This window comes from Oncorhynchus kisutch, unplaced genomic scaffold, assembly GCF_002021735.2.
Source record: "Oncorhynchus kisutch isolate 150728-3 unplaced genomic scaffold, Okis_V2 scaffold3444, whole genome shotgun sequence".
Taxonomy (NCBI): Eukaryota; Metazoa; Chordata; class Actinopteri; order Salmoniformes; family Salmonidae; genus Oncorhynchus; species Oncorhynchus kisutch.
The window spans coordinates 172,420-193,011 of record NW_022265389.1 but is presented as its reverse complement, the minus strand read 5'-3'; the positions used below and the strand labels follow the sequence as shown (position 1 = coordinate 193,011).

At 44.9% G+C, this 20,592-nt stretch overlaps 1 protein-coding gene across 2 annotated transcripts in view; it reads right to left on the bottom strand.

Annotated features, from left to right (window-relative positions):
• Nucleotides 1–20,592, bottom strand: part of LOC109877572 (ectonucleotide pyrophosphatase/phosphodiesterase family member 2-like) — a 47,488-nt gene that overhangs the window by 21,654 nt on the left and 5,242 nt on the right. For both annotated transcript variants that reach the window (XM_031820512.1, XM_031820513.1), the window contains exons 4-15: nt 20,353–20,478; nt 19,788–19,848; nt 19,565–19,662; nt 19,159–19,238; nt 18,917–19,036; nt 16,624–16,679; nt 9,118–9,183; nt 8,807–8,879; nt 5,659–5,767; nt 2,522–2,650; nt 801–832; nt 490–617 (exon numbers count right to left, since the gene is read on the bottom strand). In XM_031820512.1, coding sequence (XP_031676372.1) covers nt 490–617; nt 801–832; nt 2,522–2,650; nt 5,659–5,767; nt 8,807–8,879; nt 9,118–9,183; nt 16,624–16,679; nt 18,917–19,036; nt 19,159–19,238; nt 19,565–19,662; nt 19,788–19,848; nt 20,353–20,478 — 1,078 coding nt within the window. The remainder of the gene's footprint in view (nt 1–489; nt 618–800; nt 833–2,521; nt 2,651–5,658; nt 5,768–8,806; nt 8,880–9,117; nt 9,184–16,623; nt 16,680–18,916; nt 19,037–19,158; nt 19,239–19,564; nt 19,663–19,787; nt 19,849–20,352; nt 20,479–20,592) is intronic.

Sequence of the window (20,592 nt, the reverse complement as noted above, 5' to 3'; positions counted from 1 at the left end):
CCAATAGGACACCACCCCCAATAGGACACCCCCCCCAATAGGACACCACACCAACAATAGTACACCCCCACCAATAGGACACCAACACCCCAATAGGAACACCCCCACCAATAGGACACCCCCACCATAGGACACCCCCACCAATAGGACAACCCCCAATAGGACACCACCACAATAGCCCCCCACCAATATTACACACCCCCAATAGGACACCCCCACCAATAGGACACCCCCAATAGCACTGTAGCAAAAAAATCTGTGGTCTGTGGTCTTTTTCTGTTTGAAATGAGAAACAGAGAAACAGAGAGACAGAGAGACAGAGAGACAGACAGAGAGACATACAGACAGACAGACAGACAGACAGACAGACAGACAGACAGACAGACAGACAGACAGACAGACAGACAAGACAGACAGACAGACAGACAGACAGACAGAGACAGAGAGGCAGAGAGAGAGAGACAGACAGAGAGAGAGAGAGGGTATAACCTTGCGATATGCCACTTCCTCTCCACTAACAGGTGGATGCCCTCTATTCTCTGTTGTTTTGGCGTAGTGAAGGCGCTTGGGAGATGCTGCTTCAGATAGGGCTTGAAGTGCTGCTCTGTCTTTTTACACTGAGGGGGGGCAGAACAACACGATTCCAGGTGCTCGTAGTACAACTTCATCACCCCGATTTCATAAACTAATAATTCTGGATTTTTCACACCTCAACCTCTGACACCACAACACGGGTATGAATATTGGTCAGAACAATGAGAAGACAATGTGTATGGAAAGACAACGTGTATACTACTCACTGTAAGATTTGCAATAACAGATTTGGCATCATCTGAAAAAGACAAACAGTGTTCTGATTGACTGTTAGGAAATGTGCCTCGTTCTACCGTACTACCGAGGACGCAGTCCATAACTGGATCAGTAGGGACACATCAACGTAGTCTGGGGAACGAGGAGGCGTGCTCTTCTGAGCACAAAGATTACATGCTAACGTAATGTTGTTGTTTTGGTCTCGACTGACCTGGTCATGTGACCAGTCAAGGATCAGGGTCACTGAGATACAGTACTCTGTCTTTCCTCTACCACACTTTCCAGTAACTGGAGGAATGGGTCTGCCTGTCTAAATGCAGACTATGAGGACCACAATTGGTCCGCCTGTCTAAATGCAGACTATGAGGACCACAATGGGTCCGCCTGTCTAAATGCAGACTATGAGGACCACAATTGGTCTGCCTGTCTAATGCAGACTATGAGGACCACAATGGGTCCGCCTGTCTAAACGCAGCCTATGAGGACCACAATGGGTCTGCCTGTCCAAACGCAGCCTATGAGGACCACAATGGGTCTGCCTGTCTAAACGCAGCCTATGAGGACCACAATGGGTCCACCTGTCTAAACGCAGCCTATGAGGACCACAATGGGTCCGCCTGTCTAAACGCAGCCTATGAGGACCACAATGGGTCCGCCTGTCTAACGCAGTCTATGAGGACCACAATGGGTCCGCCTGTCTAAACGCAAGCCTATGAGGAAAACAATGGGTCCGCCTGTCTAAACGCAGCCTATGAGGACCACAATGGGTCTGCCTTCTAAACGCAGCCTATGAGGTCCACAATGGGTCAGCCTGTCTAAACGAAGCCTATGAGGACCACAATGGGTCGCCTGTCTAAATGCAGCCTATGAGGACCACAATGGGGTCTGCCTGTCTAAAATAAGCCTATGAGGACCACAATGGGTCCGCCTGTCTAAACGCAGCCTATGAGGACCACAATGGGTCTGCCTGTCTAAACTAAGCCTATGAGGACCACAATGGGTCCGCCTGTCTAAACGCAGCCTATGAGGACCACAATGGGTCCGCCTGTCTAAACGCAGCCTATGAGGACCACAATGGGTCCGCCTGTCTAAACGCAGCCTATGAGGACCACAATGGGTCCGCCTGTCTAAACGCAGCCTGAGGACCACAATGGGTCTGCCTGTCTAAATGCAGACTATGAGGACCACAATTGGTCTGCCTGTCTAAACGCAGCCTATGAGGACCACAATGTGTCTGCCTGTCTAAACACAGCCTATGAGGACCACAATGGGTCTGCCTGTCTAAATGCAGCCTATGAGGACCACAATGTGTCTGCCTGTCTAAACGCAGTGTATGAGGACCACAATGGGTCTGCCTGTCTAAACGCAGTCTATGAGGACCACAATGTGTCTGCCTGTCTAAACACAGCCTATGAGGACCACAACGGGTCTGCCTGTCTAAACGCAGCCTATGAGGTCCACAATGGTCTGCCTGTCTAAACACAGCCTATGAGGACCACAATGGGTCCGCCGTCTAAACGAAGCCTATGAGGACCACAATAGAAATAGGTCTCTGATTTGTAGTTGGGGATTTGTAGTTGATTAATCCTCAATGATTTTATTAAGGCATGTTCTTCAATACAGTATTGGTGTTTTTAAATGGTCAATCCATCAATCAATCAATCAATCAATCAATCAATACACCAATCAGACAAACAAACCAAACGCTCACATTTGGGGTTGTTGGGGTACCTGGAGCGGATCCTGCCCAGGGAGCCGGGGATCAGGATGATGTCATCAACAGTGGACGGCATGTATGAGCTGAGGAACTCTGTCCTGTCACAGTGAGCCTCCTCCATACCTGAGGAACACATGTTCAGAACAGACTTTAAATCACTGCAGAATGAATACGAAGAAGAAGAAGAAGGTGACTTGATTGTCTATAGTCAGAGAGAAATGGACATCGTCTAGAGCACGTGTCAAACTCATTCCATGGAGGACCGAGTGTCTGAGGGTTTTCGCTCCTGCCTTGATGAATTGAGGTCACGAATTAGTAAAGAACTCCCCTCACCTGGTTGTCTAAGGGCTTAAATGAAAGGAGAAAACTAAAACCCACAGACACTAGGACCTCCAAGGAATGAGTTTGACAGCCCTGGTCTAGAGGTCTGCGGAGGACCGATTTATTCATCCCGCCCACACCCGCTAACGTAAGAACTGGTCCCGAACCCAACCGCAATGCTGCTTATTTCAGACGTATGTGACGACTCAGGACGTATGTGACGACTCAGGACGTATGTGACGACTCAGGACGTATGTGACGACTCAGGACGTATGTGACGACTCAGGACGTATGTGACGACTCAGGACGTATGTGACGACTCAGGACGTATGTGACGACTCAGGACGTATGTGACGACTCAGGACGTATGTGACGACTCAGGACGTATGTGACGACTCAGGACGTATGTGACGACTCAGGACGTATGTGACGACTCAGGACGTATGTGACGACTCAGGACGTATGTGACGACTCAGGACGTATGTGACGACTCAGGACGTATGTGACGACTCAGGACGTATGTGACGACTCAGGACGTATGTGACGACTCAGCTCACTTGCCAGCCATGGTTGCAGTAATTGTGCGCCCAAGAGATTCTCACGCGGACCATTATATTAGGCTATCGGTATTACTGGCATATATCAGCCAATAGGCTCGGCGTACTTTGAAGAGACCTGAGTTGGAGAGACTTTCACTTTCTCTAGAGCTACGTTTTCTTACCTCCCTTTTATGAGTGGGCCGGTTTTTCAGACGGAGACTAATATGAGTGATCAGTGTTTATTTATATACAGGCACTGTAGTAAACTACAGCCTAATCATATTCACAAAGTACATTTAAAGATAACTGATCTGTGATCCCCCCCCCCAGCGTGTGTATTGACTAGGTAGAGTTGGTGTGTATGACCAGGGTTGGTGTGTATTGACTAGGGTTGGTATGTATTGACTAGGTTAGAGTTGGTGGTGTATTGACTAGGTAGAGTTGGTGTGTATTGACTAGGTAGAGTTGGTGTGTATTGACTAGGTAGAGTTGGTGTGTATTGACTAGGTAGAGTTGGTGTGTATTGACCAGGGTTGGTGTGTATTGACTAGGGTTGGTATGTATTGACTAGGGTTGGTATGTATTGACCAGGGTTGGTATGTATTGACCAGGGTTAGGGTTGGTATGTATTGACCAGGGTTGGTATGTATTGACTAGGGTTGGTGTGTATTGACCAGGGTTGGTATGTATTGACAGGGTTGGTATGTATTGACCAGGGTTGGTATGTATTGACTGGAATGTATTGACCAGGGTTGGTATGTATTGACCAGGGGTTGGTATGTATTGACCAGGGTTGGTATGTATTGACCAGGGTTGGTATGTATTGACCAGGGTTGGTATGTATTGACCAGGGTTGGTATGTATTGACCAGGGTTGTTATGTATTGACCAGGGTTGGTATGTATTGACCAAGGTTGTTATGTATTGACTAGGGTTGGTATGTATTGACCAGGTTTGTATGTATTGACCAGGGTTGTATGTATTGACCAGGGTTGTTATGTATTGACTAGGGTTGGTACGTATTGACCAGGGTTGGTACGTATTGACCAGGGTTGGTATGTATTGACCAGGGTTGGTATGTATTGACTAGGGTTGGTATGTATTGACTAGGGTTGGTATGTATTGACTAGGGTTGGTGTGTATTGACCAGGGTTGGTATGTATTGACCAGGGTTAGGGTTGGGTGTGTATTGACCAGGGTTGGTATGTATTGACCAGGGTTGGTATGTATTGACTAGGGTTGGTATGTATTGACCAGGGTTTGTTATGTATTGACTAGGGTTGGGTACGTATTGACCAGGGTTGGTATGTATTGACAGGGTTGGTATGTATTGACCAGGGTTGGTATGTATTGACCAGGGTTGGTATGTATTGACCAGGGTGGTATGTATTGACCAGGGTTGGTATGTATTGACCAGGGTTGGTATGTATTGACCAGGGTTGGTATGTATTGACTAGGGTTGGTATGTATTGACTAGGGTTGATGTGATTGACCAGGGTTGGTATATATTGCCTAGGGTTGGTATGTATTGACTAAGGTTGATGTGTATTGACAGGGTTGGTATGTATTGACCAGGGTTAGGGTTGGTGTGTATTGACCAGGGTTGGTATGTATTGGCCAAGGTTTGTATGTATTGACCAGGGTTGGTATGTATTGACCAGGGTTAGGGTTGGTATGTATTGACCAGGGGTAGGGTTGGTATGTATTGACCAGGGTTGGTATGTATGACCAGGGTTGGTATGTTGACCAGGGTTGTGGTGGTATGTATTGACCAGGTGTTGATGGTATGACCAGGGTTGGTTGTATTGACCTGGTTGGTATGATTCGACCAGGGTTAGGGTTGGTAATGTATTGACCGGGTTAGGGATGGTATGTGTTGACCCGGGTTAGGGTTGGTATGTATTGACCAGAGTTAGGGTTGGTATGTATTGACCAGGTTAGGTTGGTATGTATTGACCAGGGTTAGGGTTGGTATGTATTGACCAGGGTTAGGGTTGGTATGTATTGACCAGGGGTTAGGGTTGTATGTATTGACCCGGTTGGTATGTATTGACCCAGGGTTAGGGTTGGGTATGTATTGACCAGGGTTAGGGTTGGTATGTATTGACCAGGGTTGGGTTGGTATGTATGGACCAGGGTTGGTATGTATTGACCAGGGTTAGGGTTGGTATGTATTGACCAGGGTTAGGGTTGGTATGTATTGACCAGGGTTAGGGTTGGTATGTATTGACCAGGGTTAGGGTCAGGGGTCAAGGCGGTTGTGCAGCAGTACCGTGATCTCCCACCATGATGATGTTGACACATCGGTGGAGTTTCATCTGTTTCAGGCCGTCCATCAGCTGACCAATTATCTTATCAATCTCCTTCAGAGGGTTGTTCAGCTGCAGCACAGAATACACTGATCAATATTCACACAGCAATCACAACGATCAGGGGATATCATAGAAGTATTGATCCCCATACAGATCATCAAAATACCTCATCATTATTAGACATTGACATAACACAATCAGCAGCAGTAAAATAACAATGTGGAGGCTATATACAGGGTATTACGGTACTGAGTCAATGTGGAGGCTATATACAGGGTGTTACGGTACTGAGTCAATGTGGAGGCTATATACAGGGTGTTACGGTACTGAGTCAATGTGGAGGCTATATACAGGGTGTTACGGTACTGAGTCAATGTGGAGGCTATATACAGGGTGTTACGGTACAGAGTCAATGTGGAGGCTATATACAGGGTGTTACGGTACTGAGTCAATGTGGAGGCTATATACAGGGGGTACCGGTACAGAGTCGATGTGGAGGCTATATACAGGTATTACGGTAACAGAGTCAATGTGGAGGCTATATACAGGGTGTTACGGTACTGAGTCAATGTGGAGGGCTATATACAGGGTGTTACGGTACAGAGTCAATGTGGAGGCTATATACAGGGTGTTACGGTACAGAGTCAATGTGGAGGCTATATACAGGGTGTTACGGTACTGAGTCATGTGGAGGCTACGGTACTGTACGAGTCAATGTGGAGGCTATATACAGGTGTTACGGTACTGAGTCAATGTGGAGGCTATATACAGGGTGTTACGGTACTGAGTCAATGTGGAGGCTATATACAGGGTGTTACGGTACTGAGTCAATGTGGAGGCTATATACAGGGTGTTACGGTACAGAGTCAATGTGGAGGCTATATACAGGGTGTTACGGTACAGAGTCAATGTGGAGGCTATATACAGGGTGTTACGGTACTGAGTCAATGTGGAGGCTATATACAGGGTGTTACGGTACTGAGTCAATGTGGAGGCTATATACGGGTGTTACGGGTACTGAGCAATGTGGAGAGGCTATATACAAGGGTGTCATCGGTACTTGAGTCAATGTGGAGGCTATATACAATGGGTTGTTACGGAGGGCAGTGGGTGCTACGGGGGTACTGAGTCATGTGGAGGCTATATACAGGGTGTTACGGTACTGAGTCAATGTGGAGGCTATATACAGGGTGTTACGGTACTGAGTCAATGTGGAGGCTATATACAGGGTGTTACGGTACTGAGTCAATGTGGAGGCTATATACAGGGTGTTACGGTACTGAGTCAATGTGGAGGCTATATACAGGGTATTACGGTACAGAGTTCAACGTGGAGGCTATATACAGGGTGTTACGTACAGAGTCAATGTGGAGGCTATATACAGGGTGTTACGGTACAGAGTCAATGTGAGGCTATATACAGGGTGTTCCGGTACAGAGTCAATGTGGAGGCTATATACAGGGGTGTACGGTACAGAGTCAATGTGGAGGCTATATACAGGGGGTACCGGTACACAGAGTCAATGTGGAGGCTATATACAGGGTATTACGGTACAGAGTCAATGTGGAGGCTATATACAGGGTGTTACGGTACAGAGTCAATGTGGAGGCTATATACAGGGTGTTACGGTACAGAGTCAATGTGGAGGCTATATACAGGGGGTACCGGTACAGAGTCAATGTGAGGCTATATACAGGGTATTACGGTACAGAGTCAATGTGGAGGCTATATACAGGGTGTTACGGTACAGAGTCAATGTGGAGGCTATATACGGGTGTTACGGTACAGAGTCAATGTGGAGGCTATATACAGGGTGTTACGGTACAGAGTCAATGTGGAGGCTATATACAGGGTGTTACGGTACAGAGTCAATGTGGAGGCTATATACAGGGGTATTACGGTACAGAGTCAATGTGGAGGCTATATACAGGGTGTTACGGTACAGAGTCAATGTGGAGGCTATATACAGGGTGTTACAGTACTGAGTCAATGTGGAGGCTATATACAGGGTATTACGGTACAGAGTCAATGTGGAGGCTATATACAGGGTGTTACGGTACAGAGTCAATGTGGAGGCTATATACAGGGTATTACGGTACAGAGTCAATGTGGAGGCTATATACAGGGTGTTACGGTACAGAGTCAATGTGGAGGCTATATACAGGGTGTTACGGTACAGAGTCAATGTGGAGGCTATATACAGGGTGTTACGGTACTGAGTCAATGTGGAGGCTATATACAGGGGGTACCGGTACAGAGTCAATGTGGAGGCTATATACAGGGTATTACGGTACAGAGTCAATGTGGAGGCTATATACAGGGGGTACCGGTACAGAGTCAATGTGGAGGCTATATACAGGGTATTACGGTACAGAGTCAATGTGGAGGCTATATACAGGGTGTTACGGTACAGAGTCATGTGGAGGCTATATACAGGGTGTTACGGTACAGAGTCAATGTGGAGGCTATATACAGGGTGTTACGGTACAGAGTCAATGTGGAGGCTATATACAGGGTGTTACGGTACAGAGTCTATGTGCGGTGCCCACTGCTACTGTTTAATTATTTGTTACTTTTATTTCTCTATTTTTTACTTATTAACACTTATTTTTCTTAAAACTTCTTAATTAAGCATTGTTGGTTAAGGCCTTGTCAGTAAACATTTCACTGTAAGGTATGTTGTATTCGGCGCATTTGACAAATACAATATGATTTGAAATACAAAATCTCTAGAAAATGGTTAATCAATTCCACACTGTACAAGTCATGCATGTACATGCCTGGGTTTGTTTGGGGCCTTGCTATGGCTGGACAGTTGAAACAGGAAGCCAGTGTTTATGCTACAGTGTTGTAGATTGTTCTGTATGTAACTAGCTCCATCTGGCGTGAGTGCTGCTGTCGTGAGTGCTGCTCAACACATACTCAGGTCCCGGTAGTCTGAACCACAACCGTCTCTCCCCCTCAGACTCTGCCCTAGCCCCAGCCCTAGACCCAGCCCCAGCCCCCAGCACCCAGCCCCCAGCCTCCAGCCTCCAGCCTCCAGCCCCCAGCCTCCAGCCCCCAGCCCTAGACCCAGCCTCAGCCTCCAGCCTCCAGCCTCCAGCTCACCTCAGTGCTCATGGGCCCCAGCTTGTGGCCAAACGTGTCCGGCTGCTCGGAGTGCATGGCGTAAACATAAGGCCTGAAACAACACAGGTGGAAGGGAATCTTAGGTTGGCCATGTGTATCCTCTACCACCCCCATGTCTCAAATACAGGCCTAGGATATGGGAGCAAAGTCACTTCCTCAAAGTTAGATGGAGATTGCTGCTAAGCATAGAGCGGCCATCTTGGATGCATGTAGAGGATGGGGTTTCACTGCTGGTATATCATTGCAGATAGTAACAGCCTAAAGAAGAGGATAAAAGAAGCTGCCTTTACCTCTCTCCGTCTGCCAGATGAAGCCATTGTAGCATGGTCAGGACTCTCCTCTCCAACGGGATGGACCTGGAAAGACACATCAGATGAGTTCATTATATGGAGGACAAAATGAAGTTCACAAAAAAATGTATGGGGTGCTGTGTATCAATGGCTTTACTGTGTCTGGGGTGCTGTGTCTGGGGTGCTGTGTATCCATGGCTTTACTGTGTCTGGGAGGCTGTGTCTGGGGTGCTGTGTATCAATGGCTTTACTGTGTCTGGGAGGCTGTGTATCCATGTTTTACTGTGTATTACAACACCACATTTGATCCTTTCTGTTTGCATCCAGGAAAGCTGCCAGATTAGAACCACTAAAGACATTATAACAGACCTATATAGTCCTGGGGTACACCAGATTAGAACCACTACAGACATTATAACAGGCCTATATAGTCCTGGGGTACACCAGATTAGAACCACTACAGACATTATAACAGGCCTATATAGTCCTGGGGTACACCAGATTAGAACCACTAAAGACATAACAGGCCTATATAGTCCTGGGGTACACCAGATTAGAACCACTAAAGACATTATAACAGGCCTATATAGTCCTAGAATACACCAGATTAGAACCACTAAAGACATATAGTCCTGGGGTACACCAGATTAGAACCACTACAGACATTATAACAGGCCTATATAGTCCTGGGGTACACCAGATTAGAACCACTAAAGACATATAGTCCTGGGCTACACCAGATTAGAACCACTACAGACATAACAGGCCTATATAGTCCTGGGGTACATCCCTCTCCTTCCCCCTGGATATCTTTGAAGCTCAAAGCCTCCCCTCCTGTTCCTGTCTTGTAGAGCGGTGGTCCACGAACAGACCTCCATCCTCCAGCCCACTAGGCACAGCTGCCAACCATCAACCCCAGGGTTTGCCTCTCTAACTGGGGCTTGACATGTGGGGGAGCTGGGGGGGGTATGGAAGGGGGTAGATCTTATCACACTAAATCACTACAGGGGGGATTCTCTTCTTCTCAACCCCTCTGGTGTTGGTTAAGACCTCCCTGGAGTTGGTCTTAACAGAAACTCCACAAAGCTACAACCACAACTCCCCATCATCTCCAGACCTCATTGGTTAAATAATACAGTCTTATACTGTACTGTAAAGTGACCCCTCCTCCTCCTCAGTGCCCTGCCCCCCCCCCTCCCCCTCCTCAGTGCCCTGGGCCCCCTCCCTCTCCCTCCTCAGTGCCCTGCCCCCCCCCCCCCCCCCTCCTCAGTGCCCTGGGCCCCCCCCTCCTCCTCCTCAGTGCCCTGGCCCCCCCCCTCCTCCTCCTCCTCAGTGCCCTGCCCCCCCCCCCTCTTCCTCCTCAGTGCCCTGGGCCCCCCTCCTCCTCCTCAGTGCCCTGCCCCCCCCCCCTCCTCCTCCTCCTCAGTGCCCTGGGCCACCCCCCCCTCCTCCTCCTCGGTGCCCTGGGCCACTCCTCCCCAGTGCCCTGGGCCACCCCCCCCTCCTCCTCCTCGGTGCCCTGGGCCACTCCTCCCCAGTGCCCTGGGCCCCCCCCCCCCTACCTCAGGAAGTGCACTTTGTCACTGCTTTTGAAGGAGTCCCCCCCAGCTGGCCATGTTCACATGCAGGCACCCCGTTTTACGTTAATAGGCCGATTTGAGTCAAATTGCTCTCAAAACAGTTAGGTCTGTACGCCTCTGAACTGAAGTCTGCCTCAAAGACCTCTGTGTCTTATGAATGTGTGATGCATTGTGTTTTTTTAGCAGCCTGCATGCGTTATGTTAGCCAGAGTGTAAGTCTCCACCTCTCTCTCTACCTCTCTCTACCTCTCTGTTAGCCAGAGTACCAACTAAACTCTCTCTCCCCCACACCCTCTCTGTCTACCTCTCTCTACCTCTCTGTTAGCCAGAGTACAACTAAACAAGAACAAGTCCATGTAGTTTCCAGACATCTCCAACTGAGATCCACAACAGTGTTATGACAATATAATGGCAACACTTTCTGTTGTGTTTTGTCTTTGAGAGTAGTGCTGAGCCACTAATGTTTTTCTAGGTCCATTAAATTTCAGTTTCGATATCATTATTTTTTACACTAAATGCATTATAAAATAATTACAAAAACAATTTAGCTTTTTAATGGAAATTCCAGAGCCAAAAAGAGTTAACATAAAATTTCCAAAACATAGAAATAGTCCGTCAGAGGTCCACATAGGGTAGACATCAATTAAAACAATTAATAAAAAATGACTATGAAATAATACAATATTCTTATATTACTTGGTATTTTTCATTCCTTAAAGTCATCATCTCATCTCTGCTAAGGCAGTAGCAACCAAACAGACAGACCATCTAATGTTATCTCTATCTCTCTCTGTGTGTTGTGTCCATTCATCTCTCATGCGGTCTGTGTGTATCTAACCTAATGTAGCAGGCATAAAAGAGTATTATCTTCTCTGCCTGACCCAGAAAAAACAGGTGCAATGGATCATGGTCAATATAGTTAATTACCACGTTTCTGCGCTTAACAAGGTTGAATATTTGCTTAATGAAAACTACATCTCCCTTCAACCCAGCATCCCACATAGTTGGGCTCACAAAACAAATTTACTAAACTGAATTCAAGTAATTGAATCGATGTTGATCAAATGAGTTGTTTAATAACCAAAACAATTCAAGAAATGTCAGTTAATCGCTAAGCTCTACTTGAGAATTCTGAGGAGTATATTGACAGGCTGTGAGCTGTGAGGTGATAAAGTTTGTGGGACATAATATCTTTGCATTGAGAAGAGGGGAATTTTTTTCAGATGTGGTGTAGAGAGAGAGAGAGAGATAAACAGAGAGAGAGATAAACAGAGAGAGAGATAAACAGAGAGAGAGATAAACAGAGAGAGAGATAAACAGAGAGAGAGGTAGACAGAGAGAGGTAGACAGAGACAGAGAGAGAGAGAGAGAGAGACAGAGAGAGAGACAGAGAGAGAGAGAGAGCGAGAGAGAGAGAGAGAGAGAGAGAGAGAGGGTGTGGGGGAGAGAGGGAGAGAGACAGAGAGGTAGACAGAGAGAGCGAGAGAGGTAGACACAGAAATAGAGAGAGAGAGAGGTAGAGAGAGAGAGAGAGAGAGGTAAACAGAGAGAGAGAGAGGTAGACAGACAGAGAGACAGAGAGACAGAGGTAGACAGAGAGAGAGATAGACAGAGAGAGAGAGGTAGACAGAGAGAGAGAGAGAGGTAGACAGACAGAGAGACAGAGAGACAGAGAGACAGAGGTAGACAGAGAGAGCGAGAGAGGTAGACAGACAGAGAGAGAGAGAGATAGACAGAGAGAGAGAGAGAGGTAGACAGACAGAGAGACAGAGAGACAGAGGTAGACAGAGAGAGCGAGAGAGGTAGACAGACAGAGAGAGAGAGAGGTAGACAGAGAGAGAGAGAGATAGACAGAGAGAGAGAGAGAGGTAGACAGACAGAGAGAGAGAGAGAGAGAGAGAGGTAGAAAGACAGAGAGAGAGAGAGGTAGAGAGAGAGAAATCTCAAATAGAAAACCGAAGAAAATTAACAATAATGACAAATGGTTTGATGAAGAATGCAAAAATCTAAGAAAGAAATTGAGAAACCTGTCCAACCAAAAACATAGAGACCCGGAAAACCTGAGTCTACGCCTTCACTATGGTGAATCACTAAAACAATACAGAAATACACTACGGAAAAAGAAGGAACAGCATGTCAGAAATCAGCTCAATGCAATTGAAGAATCCATAGACTCTAACCACTTCTGGGAAAATTGGAAAACACTAAACAAACAACACGAAGAATTATCTATCCAAAATGGAGAGGTATGGGTAAACCACTTCTCCAATCTTTTTGGCTCTATAACAAAGAATAAAGAGCAAAAACATATACATGATCAAACACAGATCTTAGAATCAACTATTAAAGACCCACTGGATTCCAGAACCCACTGGATTCTCCAATTACATTGAAAGAGTTACAGGACAAAATAAAAACCCTCCAACCCAAAAAGGCCTGTGGTGTTGATGGTATCCTCAATGAAATGATCAAATATACAGACAACAAATTCCAATTGGCTATACTAAAACTCTTTAACATCATACTTAGCTCTGGCATCTTCCCCAATATTTGGAACCAAGGACTGATCACCCCAAATTTGACCCCAATAACTACCGTGGAATATGTGTCAACAGTAACCTTGGGAAAATCCTCTGGATTATTATTAACAGCAGACTCGTACATTTCCTCAATGAAAACAATGTACTGAGCAAATGTCAAATTGGCTTTTTACCAAATTACCGTACAACAGACCATGTATTCACCCTGCACACCCTAATTGACAATCAAACAAACCAAAACAAAGACAAAGTCTTCTCATGCTTTGTTGATTTCAAAAAAGCCTTCGACTCAATCTGGCATGAGGGTCTGCTATACAAACTGATGGAACGTGGTGTTGGGGGTAAAACATACGACATTATAAAATCCATGTACACAAACAACAAGTGTGCGGTTAAAATTGGCAAAAAACACACACATTTCTTCACACAGGGTCGTGGGGTTAGACAGGGATGCAGTTTAAGCCCCACCCTCTTCAACATATATATCAACGAATTGGCGAGGGCACTAGAAAAGTCTGCAGCACCCGGCCTCCCCCTGCTAGAATCCGAAGTCAAATGTCTGCTGTTTGCTGATGATCTGGTGCTTCTGTCACCAACCAAGGAGGGCCTACAGCAGCACCTAGATCTTATGCACAGATTCTGTCAGACCTGGGCCCTGACAGTAAATCTCAGTAAGACCAAAATAATGGTGTTCCAAAAAAGGTCCAGTCACCAGGACCACAAATACAAATTCCATCTAGACACTGTTGCCCTAGAGCACACAAAAAACTATACATACCTTGGCCTAAACATCAGCACCACAGGTAACTTCCACAAAGCTGTGAACGATCTGAGAGACAAGGCAAGAAGGGCATTCTATGCCATCAAAAGAAACATAAATTTCAACATACCAATTAGGATCTGGCTAAAAATACTTGAATCAGTCATAGAGCCCATTGCCCTTTATGGTTGTGAGGTCTGGGGTCCGCTCACCAACCAAGAGTTCACAAAATGGGACAAACACCAAATTGAGACTCTGCACGCAGAATTCTGCAAAAATATCCTCCGTGTACAACGTAGAACACCAAATAATGCATGCAGAGCAGAATTAGGCCGATACCCACTAATTATCAAAATCCAGAAAAGAGCTGTTAAATTTTACAACCACCTAAAAGGAAGCGATTCACAAACCTTCCATAACAAAGCCATCACCTACAGAGAGATGAACCTGGAGAAGAGTCCCCTAAGCAAGCTGGTCCTGGGGCTCTGTTCACAAACACAAACACACACTACAGAGCCCCAGGACAGCAGCACAATTAGACCCAACCAAATCATGAGAAAACAAAAAGATAACTACTTAACACATTGGAAAGAATTAACAAAAAAACAGAGCAAACTAGAATGCTATTTGGCCCTACACAGAGAGTACACAGCGGCAGAATACCTGACCACTGTGACTGACCCAAAATTAAGGAAAGCCTTGACTATGTACAGACTCAGTGAGCATAGCCTTGCTATGCAGACGACACCATTCTGTATACTTCCGGCCCTTCTTTGGACACTGTGTTAACAACCCTCCAGGCAAGCTTCAATGCCATACAACTCTCCTTCCGTGGCCTCCAATTGCTCTTAAATACAAGTAAAACTAAATGCATGCTCTTCAACCGATCGCTACCTGCACCTACCCGCCTGTCCAACATCACTACTCTGGACGGCTCTGACTTAGAATACGTGGACAACTACAAATACTTAGGTGTCTGGTTAGACTGTAAACTCTCCTTCCAGACCCATATCAAACATCTCCAATCCAAAGTTAAATCTAGAATTGGCTTCCTATTTCGCAACAAAGCATCCTTCACTCATGCTGCCAAACATACCCTTGTAAAACTGACCATCCTACCAATCCTCGACTTTGGCGATGTCATTTACAAAATAGCCTCCAATACCCTACTCAACAAATTGGATGCAGTCTATCACAGTGCAATCCGTTTTATCACCAAAGCCCCATATACTACCCACCATTGCGACCTGTACGCTCTCGTTGGCTGGCCCTCGCTTCATACTCGTCGCCAAACCCACTGGCTCCATGTCATCTACAAGACCCTGCTAGGTAAAGTCCCCCCTTATCTCAGCTCGCTGGTCACCATAGCATCTCCCACCTGTAGCACACGCTCCAGCAGGTATATCTCTCTAGTCACCCCCAAGACCAATTCTTTCTTTGGCCGCCTCTCCTTCCAGTTCTCTGCTGCCAATGACTGGAACGAACTACAAAAATCTCTGAAACTGGAAACACTTATCTCCCTCACTAGCTTTAAGCACCAACTGTCAGAGCAGCTCACAGATTACTGCACCTGTACATAGCCCACCTATAATTTAGCCCAAACAACTACCTCTTTCCCAACTGTATTTAATTTTTATTTATTTATTTATTTTGCTCCTTTGCACCCCATTATTTTTTTATTTCTACTTTGCACATTCTTCCATTGCAAAACTACCATTCCAGTATTTTACTTGCTATATTGTATTTACTTTGCCATCATGGCCTTTTTTTGCCTTTACCTCCCTTCTCACCTCATTTGCTCACATTGTATATAGACTTGTTTATACTGCATTATTGACTGTATGTTTGTTTTTACTCCATGTGTAACTCTGTGTCGTTTTATCTGTCGAACTGCTTTGCTTTATCTTGGCCAGGTCGCAATTGTAAATGAGAACTTGTTCTCAACTTGCCTACCTGGTTAAATAAAGGTAAAATAAAAATAAATAAATAAATAAATTGAGAAAGGCCGCCGTAGGCAGACTTGGCTCTCAAGAGAAGACAGGCTATGTGCTCACTGCCCACAAAATGAGGTGGAAACTGAGCTGCACTTCCTAACCTCCTGCCCAATGTATGACCATATTAGAGAGACATATTTCCCTCAGATTACACAGATCCACAAAGAATTCGAAAACAAATCCAATTTTGAAAAACTCCCATATCTACTGGGTGAAATTCCACAGTGTGCCATCACAGCAGCAAGATTTGTGACCTGTTGCCACGAGAAAAGGGCAACCAGTGAAGAACAAACACCATTGTAAATACAACCCATATTTATGCTTATTTATTTTATCTTGTGTCCTTTAGCCATTTGTACATTGTTAGAACACTGTATATATATATAATATGACATTTGTAATGTCTTTACTGTTTTGAAACTTCTGTATGTGTAATGTTTACTGTTAATTTTTGTTGTTTTTCACTTTATATATTCACTTTGTATGTTGTCTACCTCACTTGCTTTGGCAATGTTAACACATGTTTCCCATGCCAATAAAGCCCTTGAATTGAATTGAATTGAATTGAATTGAGAGAGAGGTAGACAGACAGAGAGACAGAGAGGGTGTGGGGGAGAGAGGGAGAGACTTACACAGGCCAGAAGAAAGTGCCAGCTTTCACCCCCTGCTTCACTGCTGTAATCCAGATCTAGGACAAGAATAAAAGTGAATATAACCACAGTAAATGATCTGTAAAACTGTGATATAAGACAATATAATTGATCATGTAATGGCATATAACACCTGTAAGGACAATGGGAAGATCAATTTTCGTCAACAAAGGTTCTTCAAAAGCGTTTGTGACCTTAAACGACTACAGTACATTTGCAAGGCTGACGCCATTTCCAATTCAATGTCTCAACTTGAAATGGACGGTTATTACATTTAAACACTACTCACTAGTTTTACTACATTCACACTCAAAGCCAAGTTAAACAGTCTCATATGAAAGGAGAGAGAGAGAGAGAGAGAGAGAGACAGAGAGAGAGAGAGGCAAACCTGGCCAGCTGTAAGTAAGGCCATTACTGTGCAAATAGAACACAGATGCAGGCCTAGAAATGGGAGGGAGGGCTTCTAGTTTGGGAGGGGGGCTTCTAGAATGGGAGGGGGGGCTTCTATAATGGGAGGGGGGGCTTCTAGAATGGGAGTGGAGGCTTCTAGAATGGGAAGGGAGGCTTCTAGAATGGGAGTGAGGGCCTATAGAATGGGAGGGAGGGCTTCTAGAATGGGATGGGGGCTTCTAGAATGGGATGGGGGCTTCTAGAATGGGATGGGGGCTTCTAGAATGGGATGGGGGGCTTCTAGAATGGGATGGGGGGCTTCTAGAATGGGATGGGGGGCTTCTAGAGTGACTTACAGTGCCTTTAGAAAATATTCATACCCCTTAACGTATTCCACATTCTGTTACAGCCTAAAAAGTGGTCATCAATCTACACACAATATCCCAGAATGACAAAGTGAAAACAGGTTTCTAGACATTTCATAAAATTAATTGAAAATGAAATGCAGAAATATCTAATTTATACAAGTATTCATACCCCTGAGTCTATACGTGTTAGAATCACCTTTGGCAGCGATTACAGCTGTGTGTCTTTCTGGGTAAGTTTCTAGCTTTGCACACCTGGATAGTACAATATTTGCAGAATATTCAAGCTCTGTCAAGTTGGTTGTTGATCATTGCTAGAAAGCCAAGTCTTGCCATAGATTTTCAAACCGATTTGAGTCAAAACTAGGCCACTCAGGAACATTCAATGTCATCTTGGTGACAACTCCAGTGTATATTTTGCCTTCTGTTTTAAGTTACTGTCCTGCTGAAAAGTGAATTTGTCTCCCAGTCTGTTGGAAAGGTTTTCCTCTAGGATTTTGCCTGTGCTCAGCTCTATTCCGTTTATTTTTATCCTAAAAAACTCCCTAATCCTTGCCAATGACAAGCATACCCATAACATGATGCAGCCACCACCATGCTTGAAAATATGGAGATTGGTACTCAGTAATGTGTTGTGTTGGATTTGCCCCAAACGTAACACTTTGTATTCAGGAGAGAAAGTTAATTTCTTTGCCACATTTTTTTACTTTAGTATCTTATTGCAAACAGGATGCATGTTTTAGAATATTTTTATTCTGTACAGACTTCCTTCTTTTCACTCTGTCATGTAGGTTAGTATTGTGGAGTAACTACAATGTTGTTGATCCATCCTCAGTTTACTTGTATCACAGCCATTAAACTCTGTAACTGTTTTAAAGTCACCATTGGCCTCATGGTGAAATCCCTGAGCGGTTTCCTTCCTCTCTGGCAACTGAGTTAGGAAGGACGCCTGTATCTTTATAGTGACTCAGTGTGTTGATACCCCATCCAAAGTGTAATTATTAACTTCACCATTCTCAAAGGGATATTCAATGTCTGCTTCTTTATTTTTTACCCATCTACCAATAGGAGCCCTTCTTTGTGAGGCATTGGAAAACCTCCTTGGTCTTTGTAGTTGAATCTGCTCAACTGAGGGACCTTACAGATAATTGTATGTGTGGGGTAAAGAGATGAGGCAGTCATTCAAAAAATCATTTTAAACACTATTATTGCACACAGAGTGAGTCAATGCAACTTATTATGTGACTTGTTAAGTCATTTATGCCATAACAAAGGGGTTGAATACTTCTTGACTCAAGACCTTTCAGCTTTTCATTTGTAATTCATTTCTAAAAAACATAATTCCACTTTGACATTATGGGGTATTGTGTGGAAGGGCAGTGAAACTCAATCTCAATTGAATCCATTTTAAATTCAGGCTGTAACACAATGAAATGTGTAACAAGTCATGGGGTGTGAATCCTTTGTGAAGGCGTTGTATGACTGAACCACAGAACAGAGCAGAGAGAGTAGGGCCTCACCGGCTGACCTCCCCACCAACGATGATTCAGCTTCTCTCGACCCCGCAGGTTAAAGTTGGCATCAAACACAGGGTCATGCATGGAGTTGCCAACGATGCCATGGGACTCAGGGTACAGGCCCTACAGGAGGTCAGGACGGAGGTGTTAACCCGTGGAGGCTGGATGTTACATTACGGCAAAACTGAAGATAAAATGTTCAGCTGAGTAAAGAGGAAGAAAAAGGATGATTGACCAGTACGTACCGTTGCAAGAGTATAGAGATTGGGGAACGTTTTCGTGGGGTACACGGGTCTCATGTAAGGAGCATGGGTACCACAGGCTCCTAGAGGTAAAAAGGCACAAACAGATATGATGCAATGGTACGTGCTCCCGAGTGGCGCAGCGATCTAAGACACTGCATCTCAGTGCTGGAGGCGTCACTACAGACATCCTGGTTCGATTCCAGGCTGTATCACAACCAGCCGTGATTGAGAGTCCCATAAGGCGGCACACAATTGGCCCAACGTCGTCCGGGTTATGGTTTGGCCGGGGTAGGCCTTCATTGTAAATAAGAATTTGTTCTTAACTGACTTGCCTAGTTTAATAATAGTTGAATAAAGTAGACCCAGTCAAATGAAGCCTTGTTATGGATGATTCATAATATCTTACTGAGTTTCTCGATGTTGGGGATCACTGTGCTTCCTCTCTTCATGTAGGAGGCTCTGAACCCATCCACTGACACCATAATGAGAGGGGGACGGACAAACCTGGGGACAAAAGATCATGAGACTATCTCTGATGTTCTTACGTTTTTTTTTTTAAGTTTTGAAAGGTTAAACAAAAAAGTTTTTTTTTATAAAAAGGTCTGAAGTGTGTAAATAGGGTCTCTTACCCAGCCGGACATTCATGGGTTCTAATGTCTTCACAGTCATCCTGCAACCAAGTAGTGTCCCCTTACAAAGAAAGAGTTAAGAGTTAATATGAGGGTTCAATACAACCTTCCACTACCACTATATAGGATACAGTCAGAGAGGTACATGACCAGTCAAAAGTTTTAGAACACCGACTCATTCAAGGGTTTTTCTTTATTTTTGCTATTTTCTACATTATAGAATAATAGTAATAACACATGTAGTTGGATGAGAGAATGCCAAGAGTGTGCAAAGTTGTCATCAAGGCAAAGGGTGGCTATTTGAATCTAATATATAAAATATATTTTGATTTGTTTAACACTTTTTTTGGTTACTATATGATTCCATATGTGTTATTTCATAGTTGCGATGTCTTCATTATTATTCTACAATGTAGAAAATAGTAAAAAATGAAGAAAAACCCTTGAATGAGTAGGTGTTCTAAAGCTTTGGACCGATAGTGTATGTCATGACAACAACAGTCAGAAGGGTTGGCTAAAGCAGCACTAGTATCAGGTTGAGAGACATCTAGTAACAGTGTCTAACCTTTACAGAGTGTTTTGTAGTTGGTACAGCAGTCTCCTTTGGCCAGACAGTCCTCAGAACAGTGACAGGCATGCTGGTCCTTCCTGGTCTCTCCACAGCGCTCCTTACTGCACTCAAAACCTCCCTCTGGACACAATCAATCATTTATTCAATCAATTAATGAGAGAGGATGTTACATAGGTAACAACGACCCATTAGAACTGCATCAGGGTGTCCCATTCAACAATGAGTCAAGTCACC